At 31.7% G+C, this 12174-nt stretch overlaps 1 protein-coding gene across 1 annotated transcript in view; it reads right to left on the bottom strand.

The window, feature by feature from the left end:
• Positions 1-3382: 3382 nt before the first annotated feature.
• Positions 3383-12174, bottom strand: part of LOC149807852 (uncharacterized) — a 37374-nt gene continuing 28582 nt past the window's right edge. The window contains exons 6-10 of the mRNA XM_089947097.1: positions 9734-9752; positions 5994-6097; positions 4756-4801; positions 4335-4414; positions 3383-3625 (exon numbers count right to left, since the gene is read on the bottom strand). Of these exons, the coding sequence (XP_089803223.1) occupies positions 3615-3625; positions 4335-4414; positions 4756-4801; positions 5994-6097; positions 9734-9752 (260 nt within the window). The 3' untranslated portion in view covers positions 3383-3614. The remainder of the gene's footprint in view (positions 3626-4334; positions 4415-4755; positions 4802-5993; positions 6098-9733; positions 9753-12174) is intronic.

A 12174-nucleotide genomic window follows, 5' to 3' on the forward strand; every position in this document is an offset into this window, starting at 1 on the left:
CGTGAACACTTTACGCGAAAAAGCTTTAAGAATACAAATTCGTTTTGATATATTGCAGAAGAATTTTTTGTGAAAAGCACAGTTTAGTAACTTCCAAAGTTTGCTGACTCATATGAACATTTCATGGCAGAAAGCTGCCACCAGAAAAAGGATTACTACAGTAATCTAGATGAAAGTAATGTTTCTGATGAAGACTACGGCCATGTTATCGGCCTAGGGAATGAATTCGGTATAAACATGAGGTGAATTGCATCATCTATATTTACATGCTACTGATTGCCGTTGTGTTTGAAAGATTTTGTACAAGCGCAGATCATATTACATGTTAGATCCTATTTCGTATTATCCTAGCCCTAAGCTGTAATGGAATGCTGAGCTCAAAATGAAAACAAGTAAGCTAAAGTTATTTTCTAATATCGACATATATCATTATATTAAAAAAGGAGTCAGATGCAGGACTTCTCCAATCACAAAGCGATACACTGTAGCCAACAATACATATCAGTCACTCTATGAAAAAACGCAAGAAAAAATTATAATACGTCTTTTGACACAAATGCTCATTATTTCTTGTCATTGTCATATACGTTTGCTATGAATTGTATTGCTTGTATTAGTGGAAAGAATATTAGACAACAACTACTACGGATTGAGGAAAAGTGTTGTGTGGGTTATTAATTGCAGAGTAAAACGCGCCAAGTATCCCCTAGCAGCCAGTGTCATATGGAACTTACATTTGTGATTAACAAATTCCTATTTTTGAAAGTGAAGACAATCTTACCTGCCCTCTAGTATCCAAAGTTGTTGCTGATATTGGTTGCGGGTTTTTAATTTGCAAGCGTCTTCTATATTTTCTTTCTTGCAATTGTTTTACTGGATTAAAACCTCAAGGTTTTCTAAGCGATAATACTCCCTATCGCCATTCAATTGATCTAATAATATAAGACGGTCTATAATTGTACGCTCGATATCAGGCAAGAGCAACATAAATGTACCTCTGATTGGTGAATATGAATAATTTCATCTTCCACGTCGTGATATATAAGAATCATTTTCTGTCCAATTGAACTCTTTTTGTTAGCGCTGGTAAAATAATAATAACGTGTACACGTTTTGCAAGTAGAACGTAAGTACTCAATATGCTCGCAGACAAAGTGGCAAAGCCCTGCTAAATCTTTTAGTTCCTCACCTTATATGCAACATTTCTAAATCACTATTATTGTACTCACTCAGGCGACATAAGAGGGGACATCTCAGTCTGTCTGTTGTCTCAGATCTTCTAACTGCCTGCGTCCGTGATGACATCAGACGTTTAGTCGTACCTTGGAATTCCAGGTGGAATCCAGCTCATATTATAATGAGTGGCCATCTAGTTGTCTTCAGAGGCGGTCATTCTAACTTCACGCATTCGCTTAGCGGTATTGACATCCGAGTTTTAGCCAAATATTGGGAATCCTCGAATTACAGACTGCCACATATGCACCATGCCGTTTATCAACTCCCAGGTTTGTCAATCTAAGCATACTGTTCTAAAACTAAAATCTAGCAAATGGAAATAACTCTTATGTTCATGCAAAGAGACATATCTCGTTTTTGTGTAGTCTTATTAAATAATCAAGTCTCATAATTTTTATGTAAACAAAATCATAGGCAACTCCAATCGGCAATTTAGCAAATAGTGACTAATGAGCTCACCCGTTTAGTTATCAACGGACACCAGCAAGCTTCTGAGATAACATAGTGTGCAGATCAACTTTCGTTTTATTGATGTTAGCCAATGATGAAGTCAGCTATCTCATGATGAAAAACTATCTCAGTCGGCGCGTCTCAGATTATACCGGAAACGAAGATGGGTCATTCAATAACAACGCTGGTGAGCTCACGAATGCAATGTACTATACAAATGTGCTTATTAATTGCACTTCGCGGGCTGTTAGAATTTTTGGACGTCTCACTGAAACACCATGTTTCTGTACTTAATACTTAACATTTGATTCGAGTGCAAACGCGTTGCCAGAGCTGAATGCGTGAATGTAGTCTATTTTGTTTTGGTTCTGTTTTTGTGATTTCTTTAACTGAATGAGGTAAATATTATAACTTAATGAGTTTGAGCTCCTTTACGAAAAGCAAGTTTGACTTATCGGAAGTGAGCAATAGTTCTTAGAGTTACTTATTAGTCAGCAACTTATCTTATGAATGTGTACTATTCTTCAGTACCTGTTGAGTAAGGTTTAAATTATTCGCCTATATAGTTCCCTCCCGCTGATGAAAATTAAGTTCCATTTAGTTTGGATATCTTGAACTTTGTTTTTGCTAATATGCAGGGAAAGAACGGCGAATATTCGTTTCTCACATAGTCTGTTTTTATTTTTCCTAATCCTGGTCATTATCTAATCATGACTTATTCCCGTTAACAATGTCAGTCACGACTTTTCGACGTGTCTGTAGGTGAAATGAACTTAGGTGAATGATCACACGCATACAGGAAACGGGAATAATTTTTTTTCGGTTTAAAAACATGATCTGGAACTTATTTGGTCGCATACTTGGTAAGGCCTCAACGTTATTTCTTTATTGCTTCGTACGGATTTGCATCGATCCTGGGTTGGGTTAAATGGTTGATATGTATCCAGCCGTTTCTTATAATACATAAATGAATAACCAGAGCTGCTTCACAACTGTGTTATCAGGGCCTTGTGCATGCTTAAAATTAATCTAAGTGAGTGTTATATATATATATATATATATATATATATATATATATATATATATATATATATATATATATATATATATATATACGATGCAGTCTCAGTACAGTTATTAAACTCCACTCGATGGTCATCCAACATTAGACAATTAGCATAAGTAAATTATTGGTTGTCGACCAAATAGGACATCACCAATTGGTCATCACAGATGCTAAATCATAGGTTATTGGTTTCTAAAAGCACTTTATCATGAAAAGAATTTTCAGTTTTGCGTAGTCACGAAGGCTGAAAGGCATGGAATGTTTGAGATCTAAAGAGTTTGTCTGTATAATATAGACTGCATAAATAATTATAGCTGGAAAGCACATCATATATATTCCGAGTCTTTGCTAATTATGCGGGATTCGACGCAGAAGACGTGGGCATTCTCGATGGCTAGTCATCAAAGTAGAGCTAGTTAACTAGCATTCAACGTGAAATTGACATCATTTTCGAAATAGCATATTTTGAAATGGGGTACTATCCACATTACAATAGAGTGTGTTCTTTAAACTAACCAATAGCAAACGGATCAACGAGCTTAAAGTGGATCAGTACTCCATGTGCGACCTATCCCGAAAACACAAAAAGAGATAAAGCTTTAACAAATTGCAGTCATATTGTGCTGTATAGTTTTATTACAAACGTAAAGTAAATTGTGATACATATTAATCCATTTAACATAGATACACACTGCACTTTTCTGACAAAGTACATACTTCATTATGTAGCGTACAAGAGGCAGAGCATCTCATCATAATTCAATTTTAAGGTTCTTCTAGTCACACTGGACATTTTGCCGTACGTTCTGAACAACGCAAGTAGCCCATCATTATGTCAAAACACTTCTTGATATGTTTGTACTTACGTTGACCCTGAAAAATAGTATACTATAGCAGGAATATCGTTCATAAACCGTTTATTTATGTGTTGAAGGACTGTTTAATGCATTACACAGTCTTATTAATTTCAAAAAACAGTTTATCTATTATTAATAACTTTTCACTCCGATAGTAAGATCAATAGCATGTCGTCAGTGAATAGGTCTAATAACAATTTGTACAGTATGTTAGTTATAAAATTTTAAAAACACCATGACAAATATTTATTTTTGACTTACGACGACTGTAAATGTTAATGTATGCGCAGAAGCTATGACATCTTTCTGAAAGACAAGAACATGGCCAATGTGCAGCCAGTGATGTTACAATAACAATTAGGCTGAGCACTGACTAATATATGCTGCCTCCTTTAGCGCAATATATATATATATATATATATATATATATATATATATATATATATATATATATATACACATATACATACATACAGCATTGGAAGAAATAAAAAGCGTATATTTTAAAGTTAGTCCGTTTACTAAGCCCGTTAAAGGATTCATATGACTGTACTCTTTTGAGCACATTCTAAAATTGATGGTATTTAATTGTAGAATAAGTAGTATAAGTATTTCTTTGTCACTCAAAATCCTGTCGATCTTTCATGTTAATGTTTTCATATGAACTGATTTTATTTTTAAAGTATTTCCGCATAATCACGAAACCATAACTATTAGACAATTACCTCTCACAAATGTTAGTTGCTCATATTCTATTCGTATGTTGTTGTGCCCTTTAAGGTCCTCATACGACCCCGTGTTATTTCTGAAATTATTTGAAAAGAAAACATGAAGTTTTCAGCCGCGGATTAATGTTAAAAGACAATTAACATAACTACATTGTCGTTTATGTTACAGTATCATGTCACATGCCTAGAGCTTTTCATGCTGTTGACTGGTGACATCGAGAATGTTCTCAGTACTTTAAACGATATACATAACAGCAAAAAGCCACATAATTTTGGAAAACGCATACTGTTAATATCTAAGCACACCGGAAATTTGAAAGAGTAATACAAGTAAGGACCTGTATACTTTCAGGAAGTCCTTTTTAGAATTAGTTATAGCTTTTTATGTCCATACATTTGACATAAGAATGGGTCTTACATATGAACATAACCTGACTCTTCATTCTGCCTCCCTGTAACAGGATCTGAAAGAGATTCGTGCACTGATATAAAGCAATTTTAAGAGGACGGAGAACTCACACTCTAATAAATAACAATTGGGCAAAGTATTAAATTGACAAATTCTACTTCTTGAACAGAAAGTGGCTATTTTATGACATATTACCTGTTGAAAGCCAATCACATATTTGAGCTTAATGTGTAAAACAAATTAAATACACACACACACACACACATATATATATATATATATATATATATATATATATATATATATATATATATATATATATATATATATATATATATAGCGTATTCATATATAGTCCAATATTAGCAGTAAAAGTGTTTTTACTTTGAATACCTATTCTACGGAATGCAAAATGTGTTAATATCACATGTTTCAATATGGGGCTATAAAGATGACAAACATTAGTGATACATACTGATGCTGCCTAGGGAAATGATATAATATCAATACACTAAAGGTAAGTATTTATTTTTCTTTCCTTGAATCAATTGCGATTGTCTTCGTTACATTTTCAGCCTATATACAAGTTGGCTTTTGACAATACTTATTGGGTGATCTATGACAGTTTGTTTTTGTGTTTTTTTTTGGGGGGGGGAGGTGTTGTATGTAATCCACATTACTTAGAATGCATGCTTCCTGACATTGCTTTTGTATTATATATCACAAACTGATTGTTCATTTGAAACGATGGGATAATTATTTATGTAGAATGTAATTTACTTCATTTCGAGATGGGACCGCCCCGTTGGTCTAGTGGAAAGTGCGTCCGCCTCGGATGCGAGAGGTCACTGGTTCGAATGCCGGCAGTGTCATACAAAAGTCTTATAAAAATGGCACTAACAGCTCACTCGCTGGGCGCTCAGCATTATGAGATTTAGTCTTAGGACTGGTCGGCCTATTGTCAGGATAATATGACTCGGTGGGACATGATGCTACATGTGTAAAAACATCGTACCCATATGACTGAAATTTATTTCAAGCTACGTTAAAAATCCAACACATACACGCACGTTTCGAGATGGAAATTCTCCCTCTCTCCCTCTCTCTCGTGCACAATACAATAAACTTGAACCTTTTATTAATTAGTTTACACTATGTCCAAATCTATGTACGTTCTTTTATATTACATTTAGCTTTCTTATACGTCTTTTCTCAATAGAAGGATTTAGAAATGGTTCTCTATTTACCATCTACGCCATGGCATTCTGATGTTTCCTCAACCATTCCAGGTACATGTGTAGTGTGATGAACGACATCTGCAAGCGTTATGTCGGCTGAACAGTTTCTCCTTCTTAAGTAAAAGTTTAAAATTGTAATATATTGGATATAATTGCATCATCACCTGACAGAGCTGGTTGAGATATTTACAATTACGCATAAGCTGTTCGTCTGTCTCTCTCTATATATAAAATTTATTATTAAATAGAGATAAACAATTTTATCAATATTTGTATTATGTATAATGCACACTTATTAAAGTTATAGAAAATAAATATATAAATAAATTAATAAAAAAATAAAAACATAATTTTGACAGATCTTAATAGTTTAAATAGTTTATCAGAACTCTATTCATATAATAAAAAATATGGTGTGCACAACGCTTACTATCTAGTATTTTATAAATAATTAATCATCTTATATTGAAAATTAATTTATAAATGCCATTTCATTTTCAAATAATTAGTAAACTTAATTTTATGGTATTAAATTTACTTTTACCAATTAAGTTTTTCTGCAAAGTAGAATAATATAAATATATTCTCATCTTATTGTAAACAGGGGACGTAATTCAGAAAAAATACGAAAAAGAAAATAAAAGAAGAAAAAGAAAAACAGAATTAATGAATGTCATATAGTGTTTTTGAATTTAGAACTTTTGGATATACCGTATTAAGACGGTGAATCCAATAGGTTTCCTTTTGCAGACGTTCCATTTCAGAGTCAGCTTTAACAATAGGTTGGAAGGAGAAATCTTGCAATGTATGGGAAATGTTAAAATGTGCGGCAACATGAGATGAAAATGATTGATCGATAAAATTTGTTATATCTGATCTATGTTGGTTCATACGTTTAGATATTTGTTGACTGGTTTGTCCAACATATTGGATGCCACATTTTTTGCATGTTATCAAATAAAAAACATTTGATATTGCACAATTAGTATCACAACGCATATTAAAAGTTTCTTTCGTATTACTACTATTGAAATAAGTATTTTCATTAATAAATGAACAGTGTGAACATCTAGGTCTATTACATTTAGTTGATGATCCTATTTTATTTGATGGTTTTTCTAATTTGGAATTAGTTAGGAGATCTTTAAGATTTTTAGTCCTTTTATAGGCAAGTGTGGGTTTGATTTCGTGTAGCGATTTAACACTTGCTTTACATTATAAATTTAATAAATCCCAATATTTATTGATATTCTTACCCATATTAGGCAAACTTGGATTATATTAAATAACAAAAGGAATGATATCTTCATTTCTACTTTTGATTTTATATTGTAAAGATTCAGGCTGTGTAAGAGAATATACTTTTTGGAAAGCAGTATTAATTACGTCAATAGGGTAATTTCTATTTAAAAAATGCTGACCTAATTCTGTCAAAGATGATTTAAAAACAGTATCATCCGAAGTAATTCTTCTGTATCTTTCTGCTTGACTATATGGTATCCCATTTTTACATGATTTAGGATGGCATCAAAAATATTCAACATATTGATGAATATTCGTGTTTTTAACATGAACCATGGTAGTAATGTCATTATTTTCATTTTTCACGACATCTACGTCCAAAAATAAAACTTTAGTGTTAGAGACATTGAATGTAAATTTTATTGTTGGATGTAATTTTTTTAAACTGTCTATAAAATAATGAAGGTCTTCTAATGAATAACTCCAAGTCATAAAGATATCGTCTAAAAACCTTAACCATACATCCGGTTTTAAGAGGCATTTATTTAGAAAATCATTTTCTAATTGTCCCATAAATAAAGATGCATAATCAGGTGCCATAGGACTACCCATTGCTGTTCCCACTTTTTGGAGACAGTGTGTATTACCAAACTGAATTTTCGAGCACAAGTTTTATCAAATCACAAATATGTTATTGTGATAGTTTATATGTATATTCGTTTTCTTCAAGATAATATTTACACGCTTCGATACCATCATTGTGTGGTATATTCGTGTAGAGTGAAACCACATCAAGTGTAACAAGGATGTATTTTCAGTTAGTTTCGGTAAAGATTTCAATTTGGTAATGAAAATCAAAAGTATCTTTGACATATGAAGGTAGTGATTTCATCAGTGGTTGTAAAATATGATCAATATATTGCGATATATTATTTGTAATTGAGTTATATGTATACATAATTGGTCTACCTGGATATCCATAAGGTAGTGACTTATCAACCGTTTTATGTATTTTTGGTAAAATATAAAACTGAGGTGTACGTATTTTATTTGGGAAGATATCTAGTTCATCATATATAGAACAACTGTGTACAGAGATTTGATTAATACATTGGCTTATTTTTTCTTTAATTTCTTCAGAGGGATTATAGGAAAGTTTTGTGTAACATTCTTTATCATTCTTCATAATCATAGAATGACGTAAGCAGTGATATTGAATTCAGTTTCAGTTCAGGCTGATGAAGCATTAAAGCGAAACCGGTCACATTGTACGTGTTGGAGTTGTTTATTTCTTTGCGCGTTTTAACTATATTAGCTACAACAAACCTTGGATGAGTTTTGAGCGTAGTCTGTGAATAAATGCATTTGCTTTGGTAATTAGTAGCCTCGAATTTGGCTGTGGCGATGATGCATCACTATTTTGATCAAAGTGTAAAAATAGTTTATCATCAGGTTGAAAGATGCATGTTACTGGAACCTTGATGGGAGGAAAATTAGCTTGTATATTCCGTATAATGATAGCAGACACGATGTCCCTATCATTCATCTTACTTGGGACTCGCTTGTGCACAGGAACATGTTTCCGAATTGTTCTAGGTTGAAAAATGCAATTCTTATCATAATGCCAAGACACAGTGCAGGTATAGGAGTTTATGGATCTGGCATGTGTCCAAATTAGGTCGCCACGTGATTATTGTAATGATATCATTCTTTGCTACGCCTGTCAACGTGAAACCTTAAGCCGTGGCATACAATCATTGATATTTCTAATATGTCAAAAACAGTCTTAAAATCACGATCAAGTTTAGTCAACTTAGAGGGTAGGGTTATACATAAAGAAAAGTAAGAATGATAGAAGGTTGCCATATATTAAGTAGTTTACTCATATATGCACTTCGACACTTTTCTTCAATTATTGTAGAATCAAATCAAGAAACCGATTCAGCTAGTATTTGGAAATCGACGTTATTTCTTTGCAGTATTTATCAACTGTAATTTGACGAGGTTGCATATCACGTGAACATAAAAATGGACAAACTGAATCGTGCCTGACTGTATCCGAAATGAAGTGCAGGAACATATGAAAAATTACATTTGATGTGTTTATATATATATATGTATGTATATATATATGTATGTATATATATATATATATATATATATATATATATATATATATATATATATATATATATATATATATATATATATATCATAGGATGAGAACATAATGTCTTATCACTATATTATGAAATTATTTTTTATATCATTTTTTTTCTTCTTCTTCATCTTCGTATTATTATTATTATTATTATTATTATTATTATTAACTTTTGGGAAGGGAATACTGAGTAATGTAGAAGAATATATTCACAAATATATTTTAAAATGATTTTTGCTCAGTTCTTGCAGTGCGATGTACGAATTTAGTGCTACCTGCTGATGTTTTGGCTGGTATTAATTTTGAAATAAAGTAGAATGATATTTGTTTTCAATAAGTCTCCCACCTGTGTTGTTTCACACTATCTGAAAAAGAAAATTATATAGCGAGCGATAATATTTATACAAAATGTAATTAACTCAAATTAAGCAAATTTTATTAATTTTAATGCATCCATTATTTGAATCTAAATTTTCTTTATAGGACGTACAATGTAACCCTCTATAAACAAAAACACAGACTTATAATGGAGATGAGTTTTGATATTAGAAGCATTGGGCAATTATGGACAGTATACAGCGTTTAAGCCTGAAAAGCCTTTTGGAAAAGGAAACCGAAACTTAAACTTAGCCTCAAAAGATTCCAAGAAACTTTTTTTTTTTTTACTCAATGATTTACTTCATCTGAAAATGACTTTTTTGAGAATTTAGCAAAGTAAATGCGCTGCATAAGAACTCGTATATCTCCATAAATTAATAATCATTGTTATACATTTGCAATAGAGATTATTTATATGATACTCGTAATTAAAACTCCATATATATATGTGTGTGTGTGTGTGTGTGTGTTACGATGTAAGTGTTGTGGTTGTTTGGAATTTTTTAGAGGGTGCAATTTTTGAAATTGTAATTTAAATTCATATAATTTTAACAAAGATGATCGTTGTTAGAATTTTTGTATTATGTGATTCTAATAAAGGGAATGCTTCTTAGAAGTTTTGTACAATGTGATTCTACTGTAGTGCCTTTAACATAGTTGAACAGTTACAGTTGGATCCTGTAAAACAAATTTTAAGTAGAAGCTTTATGTCAGTAACATTTTAAAACAACAGCTGTATCTTGTAAAATCAAGTCTTCAGTGGAAGTAAGTATTACGTCAGAATTATTGTACAACAACAGTTCTAACTTGCAGAGACTCTCATTCACTGTATTTTGTTCAACAAACCTTAAGTACAGGTTTTCTCATGCCGGCAATTTTTCAGACATCACTAAAATTAAACTAGAATCTAAGTTGCTTCTGAAGCAGTTTTTAACTAAGCAAAGGCTCACTGGAACAAAATATGGGATTCGTGGTTTTTGAATCCTGACAGCCGTGTACGTTCCAAACATATAAATGAGGCTGAGTGTTGTACGGTTATCCCTATTATGGTAAAGCTAACGTCTCCCAGAATAGGGACCATTATATATATCCCTTCTCTCACGGCTTAGTCAAGAATTCCTTTGCCGCAGACAGATCCATGACTTCCTGTTTCCAGGTAAGAGGAATGTAATTAGTTTTATTTAGAGAGTTTTCTAAGGTGTAAATGGATTGAAAAATAACATATGAAGAAATTATTTATTCTACCTCTAAAGAACTTATAATATGCTATTATTATTATCAATATTATTATTATTATTATTATTATTATTATTATTATTATTATTATTCTTACTATTATTGTACATTATGAGTTTTCAAATATAGTGTGTCTGGAGTTGTTAAAATTTATTAAGAATTTGCGTTACTTTATATTATTAGATTTGGTTCATGCTGCAAAAATGTTTATTTAGAAATAAAATACCTTTGAAATCACAGGAAATATTATTCAAGATTGAGAATAAAAAGTTAATAAAATACTTTGAAAATAACTTTGGTATTAGTGTGCAATATTTTATTCTTAAGCATTTCAGCACTACTGGCAATTTATTTGGATTTAATTCTAAAATACAAAAATTATTGAATTGTGTGGAGCTGGTTAGCTCTAATTAAATATAACTTTTTATTATATATTTTCAACGACTTGTGTGTACGTTTTCTTCTATATGTAAAGTAGTGCTTTAGTTACATTTTTATCTCATCTCTTGAGATCTTTCCATTGATGAAATCACTCTCTGTCTGTCTGTCTCTGTCTCTCTCTTTCTCTCTCTCTCTCTCTCTCTCTCTCTCTCTCTCTCTCTCTCTATATATATATATATATATATATATATATATATATATATATATGTGGGTTTGAGTGGGTGTCTGTATGTGGTTTACATTATTCCACTCCACATCGATACTAGAAAAATGTGTATTGTAGTATTTAATAGTTTTTCGATGGCACTTATTATCCTACCTTATGAGCTATTCAGTGTGATTCAAATCAAGGAAATATGTGTATTATTTTAACATCCAGAGTCTCTTCCGTCCTGTTACCCATGCTATAGTATTAGATAGTGATTTGAAGTGAATTAAAATTCATTTAAACAGGACATGTATTAACGTATACTCAAACCATTTTAATGTTCATGAATAATGTGATGATGCAAAGGATAACACGCTTCTGCCATTTATATTGTGATTCTCTGTGTTTGAAGAAAATAGACATTTCAAAGAAATTGAAAGAAGTCGAATAGCAGACTTGGAAATATATGCAAACCATCCTAAAAAATAAAAAATAAATGTCTTGAGATGAAATTCTGCGATTGCAATTGAAAAATGTACATGCCAAAATATCTGCATATCACTGAGGAAAGTACAATTTACAAT

Source organism: Sinohyriopsis cumingii, chromosome 1, assembly GCF_028554795.1.
Source record: "Sinohyriopsis cumingii isolate HCF-2022 chromosome 1, ASM2855479v2, whole genome shotgun sequence".
In the NCBI taxonomy this organism is placed as follows: Eukaryota; Metazoa; Mollusca; class Bivalvia; order Unionida; family Unionidae; genus Sinohyriopsis; species Sinohyriopsis cumingii.